General features: G+C 38.0%; 1 protein-coding gene and 1 long non-coding RNA gene across 9 annotated transcripts in view; one reads left to right on the top strand and one right to left on the bottom strand.

Moving 5' to 3' along the window:
- Positions 1-10,171, bottom strand: part of LOC138735723 (uncharacterized) — a 74,864-nt gene extending 64,693 nt beyond the window's left edge. The window contains exon 1 of the long non-coding RNA XR_011339905.1: positions 10,063-10,171. This is a non-coding gene — a long non-coding RNA (uncharacterized lncRNA). The remainder of the gene's footprint in view (positions 1-10,062) is intronic.
- A 40-nt stretch (positions 10,172-10,211) lies between these two features.
- LOC138735722 (uncharacterized) overlaps positions 10,212-26,266 on the top strand; it is a 31,472-nt gene continuing 15,417 nt past the window's right edge. For 2 of the 8 annotated variants that reach the window (XR_011339903.1, XR_011339904.1), the window contains exons 1-3: positions 10,212-10,433; positions 12,970-13,093; positions 22,394-22,440. Coding sequence is in view for 3 of the 8 variants with exons in the window: in XM_069884001.1 (XP_069740102.1) it covers positions 25,535-25,674 (140 nt within the window). In the remaining 5 variants the exon portion in view is untranslated. Of the gene's footprint in view, positions 10,434-12,969; positions 13,094-13,371; positions 13,501-17,351; positions 17,436-22,393; positions 22,718-25,353; positions 25,675-26,266 lie in introns of those variants that run through there. The other 6 variants (XM_069884002.1, XR_011339902.1, XR_011339900.1 and 3 more) reach the window with 6 other exon arrangements.

The raw sequence follows: 26,266 nt of genomic DNA, 5'->3' as shown, positions 1-26,266 counted from the left end.
ATCAATCTCATTCATTAATTAATTAATCCACAAGAAATTTCAACGCCACTTCAGTTCAATAATTTTACATGACTGAGTTTACTCTAGAATATAAAGGTAGAAACAAGAAATAAACATTTGTAGGAATTGCTGAATATGGAACTAGTTCACATGGCATTCATCTACATTATTTTAACAAGTGGTCAAACAAACTAAATGGTGTATTTTTTCAGGTGAATATCTTTTAAAAATGCACTTCTTTCTAGCCTTCAAAGGAGTTAATATTTTGTAGCTTTCTTTTCTCAAAGCATGAGAGCTATGCCTTGCAGTAATGTATAGCCATAGAGTTAATTGAAACTTGTATAATCTATAAAATTCCATTTATATAAACCATATACAGTTATAAATTATTAGTCCTCTGTCCTTCTGTTACTGCAGTATAATTGAAACATCCAATTAAATTAAATCCCTATTACAACTTTACTTTCACAAAGTATTACCAAGCACTTCTCTTTCTTCAGCTACATTTATATTATTGTGACAATATTCAATACCCTTTCAAATGTCCAACTTAGTCTTTCACTTCTTTAATTCCTCTTCACCTTCAGAAGTCTAACTAAATTTCTCTTTGATCATTCAGTCACCTCTTTTTATTCTCCATGAAGGCTTTGCATCCGCTGTCCTTCCTCTTTATTGTGTTCCCTGGGAAAATGTCCTACATTCTTGGCTTTCTTAAATCATATAAGCATATTGCTTCCACTAAGTGAAAGTTGTTATGGACATTTTGTGAATGTGACCTTTTCTAGTTATGGTAATTTCTTTTAAAATAGAAATGAATACCAACTCAAAATTGTTTGCCATTTCATCATCCAGATCAATTGTAAAATCAAAACACTGCATTTCCCATTTCCACAGAAGAGATCTCATACATTTTTGAAGTAAAGCAGAGTTCTCCTATGCCCAGTAAAACTTCTATAAAATCATCTAGTTATTCATCCGATCATAATTTTCAGGCATAAATTTCCCAAAAAAATGATGTCTGCACTTGCAAACTAACTCTTTGGGTATGGAATTCTTGACATCCTGAATTGTAAAAAGCATTAATACTTCAGTTTTTGTATGTGATGCAATTCACTTTGGATTTTAAATTTAAATTTAATATCCAAAGTGAATGAAATATATAAAAGTATTGCAGTAGTCTGAAGAGCAATGCAGCAGAAGATTTTGTTCTGGATTCTCCCTCAACACAGAGGGAGCAGTGGTGGCCTATCCCCACTTGTAAACACATTCATATCTTGTCATACCTTGCACAAAGAGCAATGGATTTAATTGTTGGAGGTCAATCATTTCAACTTCACTCCAACCATCTGCAGTTCCTTCCATCACGTATGAATGGCCACTGGTGATTGCACCATGTTCAATTCCATTTGCAGCTCTTTAGAGAATTCAGTGCTAAACAACGTCCCAGATAACATTTGGAATGATGAAAAAAGAAATATTTGCACTTCACAAATGCCAGTCGATGACTATCAACAGCACAAAAGAATCTTAACCACATACCCTTAATATTCAATGGCACAACCATCATCGAGTCCCCCTTATAACATACTGGAGGGTCAACTATTGACCAGAAACTCATTTGGCTTAGACACATACATATAGGAAGGAGGAAGAACATGTTTGAGACTATACATCTTGCAGGAAGTGATTCACCTCTTCACACCCCAATGCTTTATTACCATCTACAAAACATGACAGGATTGTGAAGGAAGAGTCTCTACTCGCTTGGGTGAATATGGTACAAACAATGTTCAAAATCTAAACCATCCAGGATAAAACTCTTTCCTTCATTTGTCCTCCTGTGATCTGTCTCCTCTGGTCTGTCCATCTCTGGCACCTCCATAACCTCCATAGCCATCTGGTACCTCTATAGAGCACAAAGGTTTACACCATATACACACATACCATTATGTAGGGAGGTTATGTTGCAACTGTATAAGGTACTGGTGAGACCGCACCTGGAGTACTGTGTCCAGTTCTGGTCTCCATATTTGAGGAAGGATATATTGGTTTTGGAAGCGGTCCAGAGGAGGTTTACTAGGTTGATCCCTGGGATAGAGGGGTTGACTCATGATGAAAGATTAAATCGTCTAGGATTGTATTCGCTTGAGTTCAGAAGAATGAGAGGAGATCTTATAGAAATATATAGGATTATGAAGGGTATGGAAATGATAGACGTAGGAAGGTTTTTTGAGTTGGCCGGGGAAACTAAAACGAGAGGACACAGTCTCAAGATTCGGGGGAGTAGATTGAGGACAGAGATGAGGAAAAATAGTTTTTCCTAAAGAGTAGTGAATGTTTGGAATTCTCTATCCAGGGAAGTGGTTGGGGCTGCTTCATTAGACATATTTAAAATTCAGTTAGATAAATTTTTACGTGATAGAGGAATTAGGGGATATGGGGAGAAGGCAGGTAGGTGGAGTTAGGTCATAAATTAGATCAGCCATGATCTTATTGAATGGCGGAACAGGCTCGATGGGCCATTTTTGGCCTACTCCTGTTCCTACTTCCTATGTTCCTATATCAAACCGTGCACTCTAATTTTGGTCATTAACCTATTGAGTAGCACCTTAATGAAGGTTTTCTGGAAGTGCAAATAAACTATATCCAGTTATTATCCCTAATTTATTATGTATGTTATATCCTCAGAAAACTGCCACATGAGATTAGATAAATATGAATAGGTTATATATCTTTACCTTAGCTGTATAAATTACACTGTTTGACCTGCTGAGTTTCTTCAGCATTGTTTTTACTTCAATCACGGTGTCTGCAGACTTTTATGTTTTACTCCTGATAAATATGATTTCCTTTTCACAAATTTATCTTCATTCTGCCCCATCACCTTTGTTCAAGTTGCCCTGTTTGAGCCTCTGAACGGGTATTGCATAGAATGCCTATGTTTCATTATGGGCATGCTCAATACCCAACCAACCTCTTCAGCCTCAGAGCACAGCAAGATCCACTTCCTCAGTGGTATTCAAGGAGATCATGACTGGATTTTTAAGCCCTGCTCCTTCCAGGCTAATGCTGGCATTGACCATACACTACTTCTTTGAGATGCTGTAACTAAATTAATATATTTTATATCTTTAAAAAGAATCTGAGGGCATGTCTGGTTCCAGTTATTACAGGAGCCCCCAGCACATATTTCAGCCACAATCCACCTTGAGACTGATTTAAGTGGTGCTGACTGCACATAATAGTGGTCCTCTGCCGAAGAGGCTGGCCACTGCATGCAGCTAATACTGGATTATGCTACAGTCATTATATTTCGCAAGGATCACAAGGTTAGCACATTCAAATGAGCAAATGCAGGTTAATCATAAATCTTACTCCATCATTCACTTTCAGACGTTTTAAATTTATCCCCTTAATCTTTAAACAGTTCAGTAATCATAGTTTTATATGATCTCATGTTGAACAATGCACTCCACCCCAATTATAAATATGTTGTTATAGGACAGCAGCCAAGAATACAATGGTGGAGAATATAGACAAATAATAACTAGCTCTATAATAGCTTTAAAGTGTTTGTTTTACAGATTAAAGGATACACAATGAGATAGAGAGTGATCCTGACTATCTGTTAGATACAACAAAGACCAGTAACAGAGAACCTATTTTTTTTAAACAGTGAGATGGTTCTATGTTTCCATTGTGACGCTGCCACAAAATACTGAATTTCACGACTTGTTCAAGACAATAAATCCTGATTCTGATTTTAAATTAATCTAATTTTTTATTATGTTATTTCATTGCTCTGACACAGGAAAATAAATTATTTCTTTTCATTTTTAATTTATATCTTTTTAAATATAGAGATACAGCAAGGTAATAGGCCATTCTGGCCCATGATCCCGTGCTGCCCACATACACCAATTACCAACCTATGAATCTGGCATGTTTCAAGAGGGTTGGAGGAAACCAGGACAGTTTGTGCTGTAATTGCGTTACACTAACTGCCACGCTAACAGAGAAAAATCTCTTTTATCAACATTATCAAAGATGCAACACACCCGAATCGCGGACTATTCACTCTTCTCCCATCGGGCAGATACTACAGGAGCCTTTCATCACACACAAGTGGGCTCAAGAAGTGCTTTTTTTTAAAAATTTAAACGAAGCTGCGACTATGTTGAATCCTGAATCACGGCAGTGAGTGGTTCTGCACTCATATTGTTCAATTAGTTTTTTTTTAAATACAGTTCGTTGTAGAATAGTGTTGTTGTTGGTTTTAATCGTCATGTTTTATTGTAATGTATCTAGCACTATTTTTTAAACTTCCGGTCAATGCTGATTGTATTTCATTTGGCTGGTTTACTGGTACAATGACAATAAAGTCAATCATTATTAATGGGTTGCTCCATTTTGATCCCTGTTACCAACCTGGACACAGAGAATGGTGACAGTGGCATTTCATCAAATGATTGCAATCTTTCTCAAATGACTGCCAAACTCAAGCTCAGTTAATATACAAGAGGATTTCTGCTTTCCTTATATTACTGCTGTCAGGTGTTAAAATAGATTTTTACAGGTCCAGTGAATTGCAGCAAGAAATAAAACTTTTTAAGAAACGTCCTTTCTTTGGAACATGTGATCTATCAATCAGACCACTCTCCAACTCCCTCAGCATGCTCTGTACCCATCATGCCTGTACATTTGGGTCAAGTGGATTTTGTCAAGAAAGAAATTCTTGCTTTGAGATCAAAAGCTCCTCCTCACCAGTAAAGAATGGGAGCAATAATGGAAAGAAGGCACATCAGTCCAGTTGTTAGAAATGCTGAAGAAAGAGTACCTACTGCCTGAATCTCACCCCAAAACAAATTCATTCAGGATTTTAACCCGTCCTCCTATCCAAGAAATGGCTTTATATGCACATCTTGAAATCTAAACAACTGCAAAAAGTAACATTTGTTAGAAATTGATACAGTAAAATATAATTAAATAATAGTCTGATATATTCAGACAGATGGTTCAGATTTACCACAGTAATACTTAAAAGAGTGAGAGAAATTATATATATTGTCTGTTGCATCTTGCCAAAGGGCAACATAGCTGGAGTAAGACCAAGATCACTTCACAAAGATTTCCCAAAGATGCTGTTGGTTAACTTCATTTCTGGAACAGATCTAAAATATTTCAAGATATTTTAAAAAAAAGATTAAAATGTGTAAATCTGCTACATTAGAAGGTAAATTTCCCATATCACCAAATGCTTAAAATTTGTAGTTTTCTGCTCGTTGTTCAATTGTATCTTGATCTATACAAAATTTGCACATTTCTTAAACAGTGACACAGAAAGCATTTTATAAAGGATGCATGTCTTCCTCATGTGTGCTGTACTTAGCCAACTATCTACACATGCTGAATGGGTTATCACCATGGAAACAGAGATACATATTTGCTGAGAGTAAAGCAGCTTTCAAATCAATTGGCAAAACACTGCCTGGTAGACAGGAAGATCATTAACTAAAATTCAACATGGGGATGTTTCATATAAATGTTTACTGATAGGAACCAGAAAATTACTTCTCAGAACAACTTGAAGTTGTTTGCATATATTTTCTCAAGAATTCTGAGATTTAAATTCATATAAGTGAAACTAATTCACTGTGAAATGAAGTTTAGTCCAAAGCCAATAGTCACCTTCTAGTAATCTTTCACAGATATAATTCTTCACCGATATTTTCAGACACAATATTTTGAGACTGAAACTTCTTGATATGAAAGTTGTTTTTTTGATTCTCATGCATCCTGTGGTGACCTTTATTTCTTCAGAGCAATTCTGAAAAATGAAGTGTGCATTCAACAAAAATGTTAATGTTTGCAGATGATGCGAAGGTAGGTTGAGGAGCAGGTAGTGTTGAGGAAACTGGGAGGCTGCAGAATCAGAATTTATTGTCATGAACAAGTCATGAAATTCTGTGTTTTACGGCACCATCATACTCTTACAACATTACTATAAAAAAAATTTAAAGAGTACTGCATGAAAACCAAGGCAGCGTCTTTGGTTCATTGATTATTCAAGAATCTGATGGCAGCGGGGGAAAAGCTGTCCTTGTGCCATTGAGTGCTTGTCTTTAGACTCATGTACCTTTTACCCCCGATGGTAGCAGAGTAAACATGGTATGGCCTGGGAGGTGGGGTCTTTGAAGATATTGCCCCATGTAGATGTTCTCAATGGTGGGAAATCTGGTGCCTGTGATGTCGCAGGCAGAGTTAACAACCCTCTGGAGTTTAATGTCCTGAGAGTTGGCACCTCCATACCAGGCAGTGATGCCACCAGCTAGAATGCTCTCCATGGTAGAGGCTTTCGAGACTCTTCAGTGACATACCGAATCTCCTCAGACACATCACAAAGGTTAGCTGCTGACCAGCCTTCCTTGTGATTGCATCAACATGGAGAATCCAGGACAGATCCTTGAAGATGTTGACGCCCAGAAATTTCTTGACCCTCTCCACTACTGAGCCCTTGAGGACTGGGTCATGTTCTCCTGACTTCCTTCTGAATTCCACAATCATCCCCTTGGTTTTGCTGATGTTGAGCCCAAGGTTGTTGTGATTACTCCATCCAACGAGCTGATTTATCTCCTGCCTGTAGCTTCTTCATTGCCATTTGTGATTCTGCCGACCATTGTGATGTCATCAGCAAACTTGTAGATAGCATTGAAATTGTGCCCGGCCAGATAGTCATGGATGTATAATGAGTAGTGCAGTGGGTTAAGCACACATCCTTGGGGTGCGCCTTGTTGATAATCAGTGAGGAGGAGACGTTGCTTCCAATTGATATTGACTGTGGTCTTCTGATGAGAAAGTCAAGGATCCAGTTGCAGGAGTGGGGGGTTGGGGTACAGAGTCCTAGAGTTTGTAGCTTCTTGACCAGTACTGAGGGAATAGTGGCATTGAAGGCTGAGCTGAAATCAATGAAGAGCAGCTGTATGTTTGAATTGCTGTTTTTAAGGTGATCCAGAGCCCACAACATTTCATCTGTTGACTTAGATTTAAAGAATGGGCAGAGAAGAGGCAAAGAAAATACCATGTCAAAAAGTGTACAGTTATGCACTTTTGGTAGAAAATATAAAGAGGCAGACTATTTTCTAAATGGGGAGAAAATTGAAAATACCCAGATACAAAGGGACCTGGGAGCCCTTCTGCAGGATAGTCTGAAGGTAAACTTGCAAGTTGAGATGGTGGTGAAGGCAGGTTCAATACTGGCCTTCAATTCAAGAAGAATAGAATAATGTGTGGCATAAGATAGTGGTCAAAGTGCCTGAGACAGCATGACTCTATGAGAAGAGCCATTACTATCCTACTCACTGTTTGTTGATGACTGATGCACAGTTTCCTCAAAATCACTGTGCTACTTGGGGGAGCTTCATGTACATGAAATGACTGCAGTGGGCCAGTGATTGGACTTTGCTGACTGTGTAACATTCTTTGTGGCAAGCAGAGACCAGGGAAATGTTTGCCATTGGGATGCCACAGTTGTGCAATTAAGATAACCTGCTGTTTCACATCTCCATCAATGAAGGCTCAAGCTGTGTGGACTTTAAGTAAGCAAGAAAGAAAAGAAGAGTGGTGAGAAAGAGAATGAAGGGCTGGAAGAGAGTGCCCAACAACGGGTCGACCTGCAGCGGGAGGCCCAACAACAGAAGACACAGCAGCTGGAGGCCCAGCAAGGATACAGAAGCAGCTCATCAGAGAAGGATTAAGATACACAGATACAGAGAAGATGACACAGACATAGATAGACACAGAAGAAGAGGAAGATGACCAAGAATTTCAAAGGAAAGAAGAAGGTAAAATAGAAGGACAAAGTTTAGATAAAGCCTTTTTTTTGAAGAACAGATGAGGTCATTAAAAGAATGCCCATCATTAGAATTTAGTTCAATCAAAAGAAAAATGAAAAGAGCTGAAGACAGAATACAAAGTTTAGAGTTAGTCATGACTGAAATAGGTAAAAGAAGAAAATGTGGAGGAATGAGAAGCTGTTGTAGAAATGGAGATAAATGATTTAAGAAGGAAATTGGAAGAGAGTGAAAAAAAATTAAAGAGACACAAGATTTATTGTCACAAAAAATTGACGTATTGGAAAACTACAGTAGGTGAACAACACAAAAATAGTGGGCCTGAAAGAAGGCAAAGAAGGGTCAGATATGAAGGAATTCATAAAAGGATGGATCCCGAAGGTGCTGGGAATGACAGATTCACATGAAGAAATAGAAATCGAAAGGGCACATAGAGTGCTAGTACCGAAACCGCCACCGCATCAAAAACCAAAATCCATATTGGTAAAATTTCTAAGATATACGACAAGCGAAAACATACTGGAGCAGGCAAGAAAGAAGGTTAGAGAAGACAATAAGCCGTTGGAATATAAGGGACAAAAAATATTTTTTTACCCGGACATAAGCTTCAAACTTTTAAAGAAGAGGAAGGAATTCAACACGGCGAAAACAATCTTATGGAAGAAAGGGTATAACTATATTAAGACATCCAGCAGTACTCAAAGTATTTATTCCTGGGGAACAGAATAGACTGTTCTCAGACCCAAAGAAAGCCCAAGAATTTGCTGAACATTTGCTGGACAGGAGAAGAGAAGGAGGAGTGACAAGAAGGATGACCGGCAAGAAAATATACAAAAATATGTAAAAATATAAAGTAAAGATAATGTATATATAAAGATTTAAAGATGGGTAAGAGAAGGGGAAGAAGGGAAAAAGAGAGCTTTGTTATAAGTATATGAAAATAGTGTTCTCTGGGGGGAGGCTGGGGGTGGGAGAATAATGGTCACTGCAAAATCGGTTGATGCTTGCGAGTAAGTTCGCAAACCGAATGGAAAGGGGATTTGTGGTTGCCGTCAAGGGACAAGGGGCAATCCAAGGAGGGGAGGTTCATTTGGGATTAAAGGGTTATTGCTTGTGGGGATTGTAGGGGTATTTCATGTCTTAAATGCGTTGTCATATATTGAGATTAAAAAGAAAAACTTAAAAAACAGTAATGGAAAAAAGGGGTGGTGGTGAAGACAGAAAGGAAGTGAAAATAAGATGGCCACGTTGGACTATATGACTATAAACATTAATGGAATATATAACCAAGTTTAAGTGTATTCCATGGGTGGGGGGGGGGGGGGGATTTTAAAAAAACCCAAATAAATAAATAAATAGGTCACATGTAATTTAAAAGACAAAGTTACAATGTTTGAAAAAACCTGGGAACCATATATGGAACATAACAGAAAGAGCAGGTCTCAGACCACCACCACTACCTAAAATGATAAGAAGATAAACACGATCAGATTTAATGTGAATAAGTAGTTGATATGTCTTTTTTGTTTGTATTCCTTTTGTATAAAGATATTGTTTTATTGTATTTTATATGTTCAATATTTACTGTTTTTGGAGGGGGGTGGGAAAGGGGAAGGGAGGGATGGGGAAAAAAAAAGAGAAAATGTCACTGTGAATATTTAAAGAGATGCATCTGTAAATATATTGGTTGATATGGTTCGCAGTATGATAAATAAAGAATTACAAATAAAAAGCTGTGTGGAGTTTGTATGTTCACCTTGTGGGTTTTTTCCCCCAGGTTATGGCATAGGAGCTTAACTGGCTACAGTTATATTGGTAGAATTTGGGGGAGTTTATGAGAATACAGGGGGAATAAGTTACAAGGAATATTATTGTGCACGGTGCCAAGGAAACTGTTTTGCATTGTTTATAAAATTCTTTACATGAAATTTGATCTATTGGTACCAATCTCATCTTCAATTCAGAAGAGAGTAGGTTCAAGTTCAATATTGCTGTTGGAGTGGAGTTCGGAGATGGAGGGTTGACGAGCAATCAAAACACATACTGGAGAAAGTAAGAAGGTTTCAAACTTTTGTAGGAGGTGCGCTAATTGAGGAGAGGAAGGGAGATGTCTCTGTAACCTGGCCTTAATGCAGCATCTTGATGGCATGTCATGGACTGCCCTGAAACTACCATTCCCAGGCCAGGAGGTGCCTTGCATCTAGTCTCTTACCTGATTGATGGTAGCCCCAAAATGTCATTTCACATGGTGCAGGGGCCTCAGGTCACATGCCAGAACTGGGAGGCACAGTCTCTCTCTTTACTCACACTGCTGAGGTGGGACAATACCACCTTTTATGACTTCACTGGTCACCAAGCTGCTGGGGGAATCCCAGGCAACTCAGAGCTGAGGAGGGAGGACAGTATGCCCGGGGTGTGATGGGCTCTTCAATGTTAGCTGCTTCTCCTCAGCAACAGGAGATGAAGATGAAGTTCATGGAGGAGAGGGTTGTTTACATGATGTTCAAAGCTCAATCCACCACCTTCTGCAGCTGCTTCCAAGCTTGAGAAAAATAGTTCCCATGTCACAATGTTATGCATCCAGTAAGTCTGCTTTCAATGGTGTACATGCAAAAGTTGTTGGGGGTCATGGAGCATTCCCAATGTCCTTAGACTTCTGAGAACATAGGGACATTAATATGCTTTCTTCATTGAAACATCAATGATTGGTCCAAATCAGCTCAATGGGCATTCCAAGGAACTTGAATTCATCTACTCTTTCCTAATTGTGGTTCCTGATGACTACATCTGCAGCATGTTGTTTGCTCAAAGATTTCAGATTCAAAATTGATGACCTGAAATCTGAGCTTCAAACATTAGGACATGATAGGGAGGGGAAGAGTTACCTGGACACTTTTTTTTCAGGAGGTAGTCATACCCATTTGAATAGCTGCCTCAAATTCAGCCTGTAGTCAGGGTCAGGAGGGTGTGACTGTGAGTGAGCAGGTAGTGAGCTCCAAGATACAGTGCTGGAGGAGTCTCAGACCTCTTTGTTACTCTTAGTCTTTGTTTGGATAAGAAGGAGGGCTGTAGGAAGGATGAGCAACCTAACTGTGGCACAATGGTTCAGGAAGCCATTTAAGGTAGGTGGTGGCGGGGTGGGGGGGGGGGGGATGAAAAGAAATGTAGTGGTAACCAGGGATAGTATAATTAAGGGAATAGACAAAGTTCTCTGTTGCAGGATAGAGCATCCTGAAGGTGTTGCCTGCCTAGTGCCCAGATTCAAGACATTTTCTCTAACTTGCAGAAGAATTTGCAATGGACAGGAAAGATCCAGTTGTCATGGTCCATGTGGGTATCAATCTCTGGATTATTACCTGACCCACATGAAAATTGGCTCAGGGTCTGGAAGATTAGAGAGTTAAATGCATGGCTCAATGATTGGTGTGGGACAAGTGGGTTCCAATTCATGGGACATTGGAACCAGTATTGGGGAAGGAAGGAATTGTTCAAAGGAGACAGCTCCATCTGAACTATGATGGGATCTGGATCCTAGTGGATCACCTAATGAGGACTGTGGATGGGGCTTTAAACTAAATAGTAGGGAGGTGGGTTCAACAGATTGCAAAAGTTAAAAAGGAGAAAAGTAAGAGTAGAGTGTATAAAAATCAAGTGCTAAAGAGGCAAAGATGACCAGATTTTAAAAGCATGAGTATAAGAGCACTCTATCTGAATGCTTGTGGTATTCAAAACAAGGTCAGTGAACTTGTGGCACAAACTGATGCAAAGTGACCATTATAGAAATGAGGTTGCAGGGTGGAGATGATTAGGAATTAAATATCCAAGGATATCAAGTAATAAGGAAGGACAAGTAGGAAGGTAAGGGAGGTGGGATAGCACTCTTAGTTAAGGATGAGATCAGGGCAATAGTGAGAAATGATGCAAGATCTAAAGAACAAAATGTTGAATTCATCTAGGTGGACATTAGGAATGGTAAAGGGGAAAAATAATTGGTGTGAGTTGTCTATAGGCCACCCAATAATATTATAGTGGCACAGGCCATAAACCAAGAAATAACGGCAGCACGTAAGGATGGAACAGCACTTATTATGGGGGACTTCAGCATGCATAGACTGGATGAGTCAGGTTGGTCATGGCATACTTAAGGAGGACTTCATAGAATGCATACAGGATGGCTTTCTTAAACTGCATGTTACTGAACCTACAAGAGAACATGCCATCTTGGATCTGGTCCTGTGCAATGAGACTGACAAAATTAGCCATCTTGTAGTTAGGGATCCTCTTGGAAAGAGTGCATTTCTCATACAAATGGATGGTACAATGGTTTGGTCTAAAAGCAGTGTATTATGCCTCAACTAGAGAAACTACAAGACAATAAGGGAGGAGTTGGACAGGATAGACTGGAAACACAGGCTATATGGAGGGATGGCTGAGGAACAGTGGAAGACTTTAAAAGAGATTTTTCACAGTGCTCAACAAAAGTGCATTCCAGTTAAGAGCAAGGACAGTAAAGGTTATCATATGAGGAGCATTTGACAGCTCCTGGCCTGTACTCATTAAAATTTAGTAGAATGAGGGGGGAATCTCATTGAAACATTTCAAATATTGAAAGGCATGGACAGAGTAGATGTAGAAAGATCATTTCCTGTGCTGGGACAAGAGGCCACAATTTCAGGATTGAAGAGCGTCTACTTAGAACAGAGATGCAAAGAAATTTCTTTAGCCAGAAGGTGGTATATCTATGCAATTTCTTGGCATATGCAGTTGTGGAGGACAAATCATTGGGTATACTTAAGGCAGCAATCGATAGGTTCTTGATTAGCCAGGGTATCAACAGTTATGGGAGACAGCTGGACAGTGGGACTGAATGGGAAATTGGATCGGCTCATGATAAAATGACAAAGCAGCCACAATGAGCCAAATAGACTATTTCTGCTCCCATGTCTTATGGACACAATCACTTTTGAAACACTGATATCAGTGCTAAAAATCAATATAAATATTTTTTTTAAGATTCACACATGAATATATTTATTTGGGTAAGGCAACAGATCCATTTGCCTAAAATAACCACTGATGTTTGCTGCTTTCTGACCAACTAAATCTACTTTTTCCCCAGGAACCCCAAGGGCAAAAGTTGAGGAGTGCTATAATTATCCTTTTCACACAAAGGGTGATACCTATATGGAGCTACTAGAGGAAGTGGTAGATATAATGACAAGATTTAAAAGACATTTGAACAGGTACATGGACAGGAAAGGATTAGAGGGATATGGGCCAATAACAGAAAAATAACCAGGACTAGCTAGCTGAAAGGTCTGTTTCCATGTTGTAAAGCCCCATGACTCTCATTAGTTCCTCTTTCTCCAGAGTGTGGCGGGGGGGGGGGGGTGTGGGAACTGGTGGGGGTGATGTGGGATAGGGGGGAGAAGTCATATTTGACTTTTTATGATGAAGGGGCTTTTCTTCTGGAAAGTTTACCTGTGCGACATTGAAATGAATTTCTTTTAAATTTTGACAGAGATTTCTCATGGAACAGACACCTAATAATGCTCATGCTCCAAGCCCTCAAGTGAAGCATGAAAGGCATTTGGAGCAAATATTTCACTTCCAAGAGTAAATATAATAAATGTTCCACTAATTAGAGCAATTTTTGAAACATTTGCCTCCTTGCAGAGTGCTCATGTTACATTACCCTTTGTCTCAGAGCTCTTAAAAATAACTAATAGATTTAAGGTTAACAATGTTTGGTTATTGAAAGAGAGAAAACAAATGAACATTGGCAATGTTTATGGAAGTGAAACTCTTTTTAAATATTTGTAGCTTAATTTCTATGTCTTATTAATTATTACCACAGATAGAAAATATACAATTCTTCTTGAGTTAAAAGTCAAATCATTGATTATAGTTTCTATATGACCTGCTGAGTTTCTCCAGCACTTTTATGTATAACATTACACCCCAGAATCTGCAGATTTTCTTTGCTGAACTCTGGCATCTAAGTTCAAGAACAGAATTTTTCCAACAGCTATCAATGTCTTGACCCTCTCCACGCTATCCCAACCAGAATAATACTGCAAGACCACCAAAGATCTGTCTGTAAAGTAACATTTTATTTTGCATGACAGTATCTGTGAATATTTATCTATTCCTTTATATTTATGATCTCTTTTTCTCATGTGCTTATTTAATATATACTTGTGTATTTTATTTACCTGTTTTGTTAAAACAAGCAAGAATTTCAGTCCATCTGTACATTGTGCTTACATTAATAACAATAAACTCTAATTCATTCTTGCAACATCAAATATCCTCTTTAAGGTGTAGAATAAAGCAAAAGTGCTGATATTCTAACATTTTCAAGTCTGATACAAATTTGGGGGAAAAAATAGGTCACAACTATGGTCGAGAGGCTGTCACGATCCCAGAAACATATATTTTCATCAAAGCAAACTGGGTCAGAAATGCTTAAAAGCATTACCATCACTCGAGACTTTGAGCATTGTACTTCAAGTGAACCATAATCTACACTGAGTAATGAAACCAAATGAGACATGAAGATACATAATATGGTGCTAATATGGCAGTACCCTTCATAATCACATTGCTTCCTAATGTTACCAATGATGTTCTTCTGTACACAAAAATTCAAATACTTTTATTGAGTCATACAGCACAGAAACAGGGCCTTCAACCCTGTTTCTGCCTACCAAATTGCCCATCTCAGCTGGTCCACTTTCCTGCATTTGGCCCATATCCCTCTGACCTGCCCTATCCATATCCATCAAAATGTCTTTGAAATGTCATAACTGTCCACATGTCTACAGCTTTTTATGGCACACTACCCTGTGTGAAAGAAATTCCTTTCAGATCTCTATCAAACTTTTCTCCTCTCACCTCAAACCTGTGTCCTGTAGTTTTGGATTTCCTTACCCTGGGGAAAAGAACTATTCACCTCATCAATGCCCCTCGTGATTTTATGTACCTTTATAAGGCTACTCTTCAGACTCCTTCACATCAAGAAAAAAAGTACTCGCCTATCCAGTCATCTTTATAACTCAAGCTCTCTGGTCCCAGTAAAATCTTTTTGGCTTTCTTTTCAGCTTGATGACATTCTTCCTACAGCAGGGTGGGTGACCAGAACTACATCCAATTCTCCAAACGTGTCTGTACCAATGCTTGCTGTAACATGTTAAAGATTACAATTGCATAGTAGGAAATCACACCTAAAAATTAAAAAGCCAAAAAAAATCTGAATTTTTTTTTATTCTTGACACACTACATTGGTTTCATCTATGCTGATGCAGCCAGATGCATCACTTCAAGGCACTTTCGAACCTTATCCTTGTAATCCTTAAAAATAACACATCTTTACCTGTGAACGAGCATCCATCCAAAATAATCAATGATTATTTGACAGATTATTTAACATATTTGAAGAACAATTTTATTGTACTGTTTCAACACAGCAAATTATTTTGACACTAAGGCGTAACTGCATGTAAGCTAGCCTTTTTAGTTATCATGTTCGTGTGAAAGAATTTAAAGTGAGGAAACACACCACTCCTGAGTTTACACTCTAAGCAATCCTCCTCCAGTCTAAATAACTCTTCCTGTTCTAAACACAAGAACGCAGGAGCAGGAATAGGCCATTTGACCCTACAAACCTACCCCTCCATATAAAAAGATCACAGCTGCTATGCCAGTTCCCAATAAATCTCAATTCCTCAGTCTTTCAATTATTTATCCAACCCCCTCTTGACCATTCTCGTTACAGAGCCCCTCACTGGTCTACCAACATGTCACCATCCCATGGGGTGTCTCCTCTGCTTCTCCTTCTCAAACTGGGGACAGTCTCCCCATTTTCTCATGCTCTATGCCAGACCTCTACTTCCCTGGAGTCTGTTATTCTCTTAATTAAAATGAACCCTTAGCCATTATACTGTTAAGGTCACCATTTCAATTCCTATTGACTCATAGATAAAATAAATATATATATTTAAAACTTCTGACTTTAAAATGTTTTGGATATATGTGTTTAAGATGAGAAATGCAAGATTAAAATAGCTTACCTATTTCATAAAAAGCCTGACCTGTTCACCATCCAGTTACATACTAAATGATGCACACCATGAGATTGTAACCAGATGTCAAATTAATTAGATTATTGTCAATAATGAGTCCCAAACTTTAAATTAAGATTTTTGCTTCTTTCTTTCTTATTTCTGTCAATACAAGTGGATTTCAATTCATTTTCACAGTCTAAAATATCTCTTTTATTACATGCAACAGACAGGCAGCAGGTGACATTATAAAAGAACATTATGCAGTTGTCACAGACAGAGGAAGTACCATTGACAAAAAATGGCCATTTATTAAGTTGACATTTCCAACAGATGCATTTCAAAATATCTCATAGGTAAACAAAGAAAAATGAACAAAACAAGGTACAAGAAAGGCCATATGATAGATTTATAGAGGACAGGTTTGTGAACTTATACTCTAATAGAGTATATTTATACTGGTTAAACCATTATGCTGTTTAAAGAAACAGAAAGTGCTTAGCTGTCCTGAACAAACATAATATGAGATGTTTAAATTAGTGAATTAACAGATGTTATTGTCAACTAGCAAACTTTAACGATCATTCTTAAGATTATGAAGCAGTCCTGTTGGAAAAAAGCTGTGCATTATAGTTTGCATTATTGATCATCACCAGGTGCCATCTTCTCAGCTAATCAAGTCTTATCTTTTCCCAATGATAGTGTTATTAGCCTCCTTCATACTGCAAATTCTATGAGCAGTCAGAAAGACTATTTTAGCATACTAAATCACAAGGGAGTGAGAAATGTAGGCCAGATCTATGAAATAGTAAGTATTAATGTGAAGAGATTCCTTCTGTGTTGTAAGATTCTGACTGTCTTGATGGGGGTGATGGAGAACAAGGTGGGTTAATTAAGTTAGTGACATGTGGTGTAGAAGTAGGTTGAAGAGGAGCTCAACAAACATCCAGTGAAATGGAATGGATTATTTTAAAATAATTAACTCTATTTAAGGTACAGCTGACTGCAGTGTAGCTAACGAGGTCCAGATAAAGCAGTGAAGTTTTGCAGTAAACAATCGGGGTAAAATAAATTTAACAAGTCTGGCATTAATTCTAAATACCACAATTTTTAGTATGGCAGATTCAAATTCCCTTCATAATATTAGTTACTGAAAACAGTAATATAGCCAAGGTAGGGTCTCTCCAATTTACCATAGAGAAATGTAGAACTCATGGTTACCTTTTGCTTAATCAGACTCAATTAAATTCAAATAGAATCAAATTAATGGTAACAAACAATTTCATAATAATTTAACAATACTTCTCTAGAGAGGCCTGGTCTATGTTTCCATCATCTAATAAAAATAACTCAAAAAATATGAACAAACATAAAAACATCATACTTTCCAGATGAGAATAATTTACATGGAAACTTGAATGTGTTTTGATCCTTATAGATGAAAGAAAGAACAAAACAAGAAATAATTATGAAGCTTGAATTTAAAGGTAGTTACAAAATTACCTCTGCAAAAGCAGTTTCAGTAAGTTTTAATACTGAGTGCACATAACGAGTCAATTGGGTACAATTAAAACAGTAGTTTTCAAACCTTTTTCTTCCCACCCACATACCACCTTAAACAATCCCTTACTAATCACAGAGCACCTATGGCATAGGGAATACTTTAAGTAGTATGTGAATGGAAAGAAAATGTTTGAAAATCACTGTATTACATAAATCCAAATGTCTCTCCTATAAATTCCATGGCAGCACTGCGGGCTATTGCTCATGTCTCCAATTTCTTGAAGCAGAAATGGAAAAATTAGGGATTCAGCAAAAAAATTGAAAGATTTTAATGGAAATGAACTTATTTTCCTTAATTACTTTGAATCTGCGATTGACCTGCAATATTTCTCCAGCATCTTAAATGTTTAGTTTACATTCTCTGTATTTACTTTTTTTGTATTTCACAATAAGACAGATTTTGTCAGAAAAATTTAACTATTTAAGATCCCCACGCTATGGAAGATAGAGCACCATTTATGAGTTAGACCAATGGTTCGCAACCTTTTTCTTTTCACTTACATACACTTTAAGTATTCCCTATGCCATAGGTGCTCTGTGATTAGTAAGGGATTGCTTAAGGTGGTATGTGGGTGGAAAGAAAAGTTTGAAAACTACTGTTTTAATCGTACCTAATTAATTTATTACATGCATGGTTTCATAACTCCAAAGGAGCCAATGACAATTTTTCTCAAGCAAAATATTTCAGTAACAATTGGATGTAGAACAGTTATTCTCAACCTTCCCTTCCCACCCACATACCACCTTAAGCAATCCCTTACTAATGACGGAGCTCCAACGGCATCGAGAATACTTAAAGTGGTATATGAGTGGAAAGAAAATGTTTGAGAGACACTGAATTAGAAGCACAATAAAAAGGGTCTTTTTATTGGATGCCAGACGGTGACTAGTTGGGTGCCGCAGGGCTTAATGTTTGGGATGAAGATCCAATTACAGAAAAACTCATGGTATCTGACACCTACAGGGATTGGTAAATGCCAGATAAGTGAGTTTTCTGATTGCTTGAGACTCACTCTTACAATGCCTAACTGTACTCCTGCATTAAGAATAAACAGTTTAAAAGACAAAAATACTATAGTGTACTTACGCTGAACAAACTTCACTTGCATGAATAAATAAACCTTAAAGCATTTTACTTTATTTTCAGTCACATTCTTTGAAAACATTTAACTGGCATTGCATTTTCACTGGGCTGCCCGAATGACGAACAATAACATTAGAGATAATTAACCCTTCCTTCCCCCAAGTTTACAGATAAAGCCTTACTAATACACAATAATATACTAATAAAGACTCTTACTAAGCAGGGATAAAGAGACACTATAAGAGAGTCACTCCAATGGCAAATGGCATCAACCAGTTCTTCATCCTGGTGAGGCCTTTTTAATCAAACTCATCTTTATTCAAAGAGCTGCTACAAGCATAGCATGACCAAAATACTCCACTGGCTGAATATTTGCTCCCATCTTCACCAATGTTCATGTTTCTTCAGAGAACATTTACTTTTACAATTTTAAACTTTTCTTAAAATGTTTATTTATTCTTATTTTTAATATATTTTCTGCCGGTGGCTTGAGGTTGCTGGTTTCTTGAATTCTGGATAACAGGTTTTACTGTACTCACTATCTGGATGAAGGAACTAAATGCAATATCTCTGTTTTCATAAGAGAGAAATCTATGTCACCTCCCTTCCCACTTCCTTCAGATATGAGGCTCCAATGTGATTCAGTCATGTTGGGTGACCAGGCAAACACATGGCAGAGACTGTTTAACATGGTTAAATGTGAGGATATTTACTTGGGTTTGTAAAAACAGACAGACAGACAGATCACGGTTATAGGTTGGGAAAAGTGAATGTGCAACGTGATCTGCGTGTTCTGTACCAGTCACTGAAATCAAGTGTGAATGTGCAGCCAAGCAGTTTGATTTCAAGAGGGTTAAGAAATAAGAATGTCTTATGCAGCTGTTGGTGAGACCCCATCTGGTGTTGTGTGCAATTTTAATCTCTGTATCTGGGGAAGTATGTTCCAGTCACTGATAGATGATTATGAGTTCACTGGACCGATTCCTGAGACAACAGGACTGATTAAATGAGGAGAGATTGGATGAAAGTATCAAAGAATGAGAGGACATCGTCTAGAAACCTGTAAAATTCAAACAATTCCATAAGTCTACCGGTTGGAAACTGATGCTGGAATATGCTGTTTCTAAGAAACCACTATCATACTTAATTGGCTACCTGTGTAGAACATGCCTCATTCCTTGTGAGTTGTCAAAAAAATTCACGAGTCACTCAAAACGCTGAAACTTATGCCAGCAGTGGTAGAATTGTGCAGTGTGGAACATGACATCTTCAGATGATTGACCGGAGTCAGGAAAAGATCAGCCATTGCAAGGCAAATTGTGCACAGAAGTGCCCCTATGACTTCATCTGAAAATGATTGTCAAGACAACCCACCCTGAGTAAAACCACTTTTGTGTGCAAGTTGAATATTAAACTGTGTGATGGAGCCAATTTCCAAATCTGCTTACCTTAAGAAATTAATCAGCACTCTTAAAGATGATGAAACATTACATGAGCTACGTCTATATGTTTGTGTGTTTCGAAGGTTGATGGCTGATCTAAAAGGTGTGTTAATAAGGTAAATACAGTGAATAAATCTTGATCAAGTGAATATAATCTCATAACTAAACCAGTCACTGGTAAAATCAGGATGCCTTTTATTTAGCAATAAGTGTAGTGGAAATCTGATATTTTCACACAATTAGCCCATCAGAAATTTTAAGAGATCAATATGTTAAATTGTACTCCATTTATATCAATAGTGACTAATATTAGACTGGATGTCAAACAATACCATTTCTAAAGTGTTTCAACCTAACCTCTGCATGGGCTACAAATTAGCTTGGAATTAACAGCATTGCCATCTTGTGGTTGACGTATGTCACTGGCAACAGAGACACGTTCAGCAAGCCTTTCTTTAGTTATTATTCGTACTGATAATTTTTTTTTAATCCTTTTTTTTGAAAATTTTATTTAATAATTTGCAAGATACAATGTAATAAACAAATACAAAAAATACATAAAAAGCAAACAGCAAAAAAAAACTATAAACTGCAACCCCTCCCCCTATTAAAAAAAACAACCCACCCTCCCCCCTCGGAGCCTTAAAAAAAGGTATTGAGTATTCTTTGTTTGGTGTGCCAACTCTACAATATTTACTTAAGTTCTTTAGACATATATTTTAAATATAAACCCCACATATCAACAAAAAAGAATAATTATTTAGTAAATTATGTTTTTTTTAAAGTACAAACACAACTGTAGTTCATTATGCCATCTTTGCAAACTCAACTGTACATAATTTTTCCATGTAACAGCTATACATTTTCTCGTTACTGCTAATCCTAATCTTAAAAAAGCTAAATATGGTTTAATCATTTGCAACTCTATAAATGGCACATTAATATAACCTAATAAACACATAATTGGATCCAATTGCAAATCAATCTTGAACAAATCTCTCAAAAACTTTATAACTTCCTCCCAAAAATGTTTAACTTTCTTACATAACCAAACTGAATGTATAAAAGTACCTTTTTTGCTCTCCACATCTAAAACACAAATCTGTTAAACTAAATCCATATCTCTTCAATTTCTCAGGAGTTAAATATAATTGATGCAAAAAATTCTAATTAACCATATTATACCTCATGTTAATTAACGTTGTAACATGTCCACACACATTTTTGACCATTCTTCCCATGTCAAAAAAATATATAAATCTTTTTCCCATTTCTCTTTAACCTTATTCATATCTCCTGTAACAACTTATACATATCTGAAATAAAACCTTTTTCAACTTTATCCGTAATTAATAGCTCAAATTTTGTTTGACCTGGTAGAATTAACTCCTGCCCATAACTCTTAAAAAAATTACGGAGAATTTTAAGAATTCGACAAAATACCATATCTCTCCTGTAACCTTTCAAATGAACCAAATCTCCCTGCCTCAAAACAGTCCAATAGATTAACTATTCCTTTAGTCTCCCAGTCTTTTAAATAAGGGTTATGTAAAGAAAAAGCAATTAATTTATTTTGATATAATGGTGATTTTATAGATATTATTCCTTTAGAACCTAGTACTATATTGGATAACATTCATTTTGTTTTCACTCCTAGTTGCTCCTGCTCTAATTTTAAGATCACACCTATTTGTTTGTGATGGCATACTTAGTGGACCACTGGTTGAAACTTTACCAAAATTGTTCAAATTCCAGGAGGGCACCAAAAGATTGGAAAATAGCCAATTTGACATCCTTGTTTAAAAAGGAAGATAGAAGGCAGGGAACTATAGACTTATTAGTTTAACAAATTCAACTTAAACTCAGTATTTCACTTCCAATCAGAAGTTGGTTATATTAGTTTTTATAATTCCATCTGTTTCTTTTTTGTGCCATACATCAGTTTATCTAGTTCCTTCTGTGGGCCTATGAATGGTCTTGAAGTTATATCATTAACTTTGGTGTGAATTTCTAATCCTTGTCATTCCTTGATGAATTGAAGAGCTCCAGGAAAGACTTTGGAGTGAGTACTTTTCATATCACTTTGTCAGCCAGTCATCTCTCTTCCAAACATAGAAGGCAGCAATTCAGCCCAACATGTCTCTGTGATTTTTGCAAGGAGCTATCCAATGACTTCCCCCTCCTTAGCTCTCCCAATAACCAGCACATTTTTCAATGTGTGTATATTCAATTCGCTATGCTTTGATTTTTTTTTTACCCACCAATTCTCTTTCTATGTGTATATTTTAACTAACCTTCCATTGAATTGATTTTTTTTGATTTTTGGAGAAACTTTTTTTCTGAAAATGATTCAGATATCTGAGTAACATGTGTATTATTCTTTTTCCATAGTCTATTGTTGATGTCACTTTCTTCAAAGAAAAGCCAGTTCATCAGAGGTATTTGCTCCACTTTCAATGAAATGTTACCAGGATTAACATAGATTTGGGTGCAGTAACAATCTGACTTCTAAACCCACACATGAACATGATAATACCTCCCTGCTTTTTGCTCGTACCTTGATGAAGCGCTCAGGCCAAAAACGTTGGTTATATCCCTTTGCTTCCTACAGACCTGCGAAGTTTCTCCGGCACTTTCGTATATTACACAACAATTACAGGGTCTGCAGTGTTTCAGAGAGTATTACATATTAATTAATTAAAATTATTCCAACTTTTCAAGTCTTTAAAAGCAATAAATTTACTACTATGTCTGCTTAATTTTGAAAATAGAAATGCTGACATTTTACCTCACCTTCAAGTTGAACATGCTAATTCTGAAATTTCTCATTAACTCACACCAAGATGAATTTTAATATAATTTAACCAAATCTATTTTTAAAAATTCATTATTCAGCACCATTCCCACTGGAGTTATCAGCTTCAAGTGTTAAGTCTCTATTTCTGTGGAAGAGACTTAACACTTGAAGCTGATAACTTTTAATTTAATTTGCTAATTTATTTATGAATTGCAAGCTTCTTATTTTAAAATGTTTGCCACATAAATTTTTCCCAAAAATATTATGCATGCAAACAAGTCAAACACTGCATCATTTTTAATAGCTACAAGTACTGCAATTTTTTTAATTTTGTAAATGAATTGTAACTTGGACAGAGTATGTGGTTTACAAACTTTATCCCATCCAGATACAGTAAAAGGGAAAATATTCTGCAGAAGTTTATAACTAAGTAGGAATTAGACTGTAGGTATTTGGGAATACAGATTGCCCTCTAAATAAACTGACATTGAAATATACTAACATACTTTCAACATCACAAGGTAAAAATCCTGGAATTCAAGGCAACTCACCATCACCTTCCCGAGGACAATTAGGCATGGACATTAAATGCTGGCCATGCCCGCGAACACATATCTGGACAATTTTTTTTAAAAGCTAAACATTTAAAGAATTTATTCAGCTTTAAAGTGCCAAGGGAAGTGTTAGAAATTGCAAATCTCATCTCGCTGGCCACCCATTCTGCGCTAGATCACATGGACCACAAGAACAGCTCTTTCAGGCTGTTGCTCATTGACGACAGCTCATTGTTCTATCAGCAAAATGCAGATCAATCTAAGGGATCTGGGACTTTGTTCATCCCTATGAAACTAGATCCTTGATTTCCTTATCGGTAGATGCCAATCTGTGTGGAATACCCACATCACCTCCTCCTCATGGATCATCAACACTGGCACCTCAAGTTGCAAGCTTAGGCCCCCGTTCCATTCCTTGGACACACATAGCTTCATATCCAGGTTTGGTTTCTGGGTAAACTATAAATTTGCTGATGAAAATATTACTGCTGGGTGAATAAAGGGAAAGAATGAATCAAAATACAAGACTTAGATTGAGGTTCTGATTCTTCATGTCAAAAGCCCAAGGACCTTATGGTGGATTGTAGACAGGGACAACACACTTATTCATGTTGATAAGATCAACCGTTCCTGAGCCATCGCATTGAGGAAACCATGAAAGCACACCAATGCCCCTACTTTCTAAGAAATCTGAGAAGATTTGGCTTGTCATTGAATACTCTCTCAAACCCCCACACATGTACTGTGGATAGTATACAGACAAGTTGCATCACAGCAGGGTTTGGTCATTTGAGTGCCCAAGAGCTGCAGAAGGTAGCAAATGTAGCCGTCCATCTCTGTGAGATCCTGCCTCAAGAAGGCAGTCAATGTTATAGAGGACCCCCAACAACCTGGTCACATCTTCCCAATGTAATAGAGGACCCCCATCACCCTGGTCACCACATCTATCTCCAGGGTCAAGTACATGTTTCCCACAGCCATCAGGCTGTTGGAGCTCCCCTTCTTACCCTAATCATAAACTATTCCTGCACCAACAAAAAACCTGTCTGCACTATTGAAATATCAACCTTTTTTTATTGCACTGCAGCAACTGTGAATATTAATGATCTTACTTTTATATTTATCCTTTCTGTGCAGTTATTTAATGTAGACCGTTGGAGTTGGGTTTCCTTTTACAAAGTACCTGTTTAGCTGGGGCATGTAAAAAATGTTACTTGTGTCAGCAGAATCACAGACGGAAATGAGGAAGTGTACAGGAGGGAGATAGATCAGCTGGTTGAGTGGTGTCACACCAATAACCTTGCACTCAAGGTTAGCAAAGCCAAAGATGATTGTGAACTTCAAGAAGAAATCCGGGGAACACGAACCAGTGCTCATCGAGAGCTCAGCAGTGCAGACAGTCAAGATCTTCCAATTCCTGGGTGTCAATATCTCTGAGGATCTGTTCTGGAGCCTTCATAAAGATCTGTCCTGGAGCCTTCAGATCTTAGGAAGGCTCGTCGCAGGCTATATTTTGTGAGATGTTTGAGGAGATTTGGTATGTCACCAAAGACTCTCGAAAACTTCTACAGGAGATCATTCTGGCTGGTTGCATCACTGTCTGGTACGGAGGTGCAAACACTCAGGTCAAGGAAAAAGCTCCAGAGGGTTGTTAACTTGGCCTGCGACATCACAGGCACCAGACTTTACTCCATCAAGGACATTGACACGAGGCGGTGACTTAAGAAAGCAGCCTCTGTCTTCAAGGACCTCCACCACCCAGGCCACGCCCTCTTTCTTCACTCTGTTACCATCGGCAAAAGGTACAGGAGCCTGAAGACGAGCACCCGGCGGCACAAGGACAGCTTCTTCGCCGCTGCCATCAGACTCTGGAATGATCAATGAACCAAAGGCACTGTCTTACTTTGACTTTGTCTTGCACTTTTTATTTATTTTGGAAGGTGGTTTATATAAATGTTTGCCACGATGCTGCTGCAAAAATAACTAATTTTGTCACATGTTTATGACAATAATTCTGATTCTGGGTATGACAATGAACTCCTTTCCATCGTCCCTTCAGCAAGACTCAGGGAAGGGACGTTCTGTTGCGGTCGGCCCTCCAGGCCGCAGGGGGGCGCTGTTGTCGCGGCCTGCCCAGGCTGAGCCGGTCGATCGTCGCGAGTGGTCGGTGGCCTATGAAAGATGGAGGACGAGTGTAAGCGCTTCCATTCTTATAATTTCGCGGCCGACGAGGTGTTTCAGAGGGGCTTGACGCAGCTTGGAGAAATGGCCCGTGGATCCGAGGAGCGGCTTCTGGAGATTAAGATACGTTACTACGCCAGGTACGGCTCGACCGCGGAGGGCGGTGCTCTTCCCGCGCATGCGCTCTTGGGTGCACTCTCCGTCTGACAGGCTGGTCCTGATCCCCGGGGGCCGGTTGCACCATTGCACCGCACTCTGACCTGACCCAGCAGGGTGAAGTTGCACCAAAAAAGCTCAGCAGGTCCATGTACTTTATGCAACGCCTGCAACTATGCATCTTTATCTTTGCTAGATAAAGTACATTGTTTAACCTGCGTAGTTTCTCCAGCATTGTGGTTTTTACTGCAACTATGGTGTCTGCAGACTTTTGCGTTTTATTTCTATTTAATTTGTGGAGTCACTGGACTGATGTTGAAATTTCAAGTCAAGTTTATTGTCATTAGATTGCACAAGTACAACCTAACAATGTTCTCCAGTTCTCCGTGCAAAACATGCAGTCCACCGAACCAGATCTACAGGGCAAACAATGAATATACAGGGAAAGTCTTCATATAGACAAATAAATATTGTTTTGTGGCGGCGCACATTCTCATGGTGACAAGTGGGGCCGGTTCACCATGAGATTGTGCGCCGCCAGTTTCATGACTGGTTAGCGTGACCAATTCTTTTGGT

This window comes from Narcine bancroftii, chromosome 6 (genome assembly GCF_036971445.1).
Source record: "Narcine bancroftii isolate sNarBan1 chromosome 6, sNarBan1.hap1, whole genome shotgun sequence".
Classification (NCBI taxonomy): domain Eukaryota; kingdom Metazoa; phylum Chordata; class Chondrichthyes; order Torpediniformes; family Narcinidae; genus Narcine; species Narcine bancroftii.
This window is presented reverse-complemented; position numbering and strand designations above follow the sequence as displayed.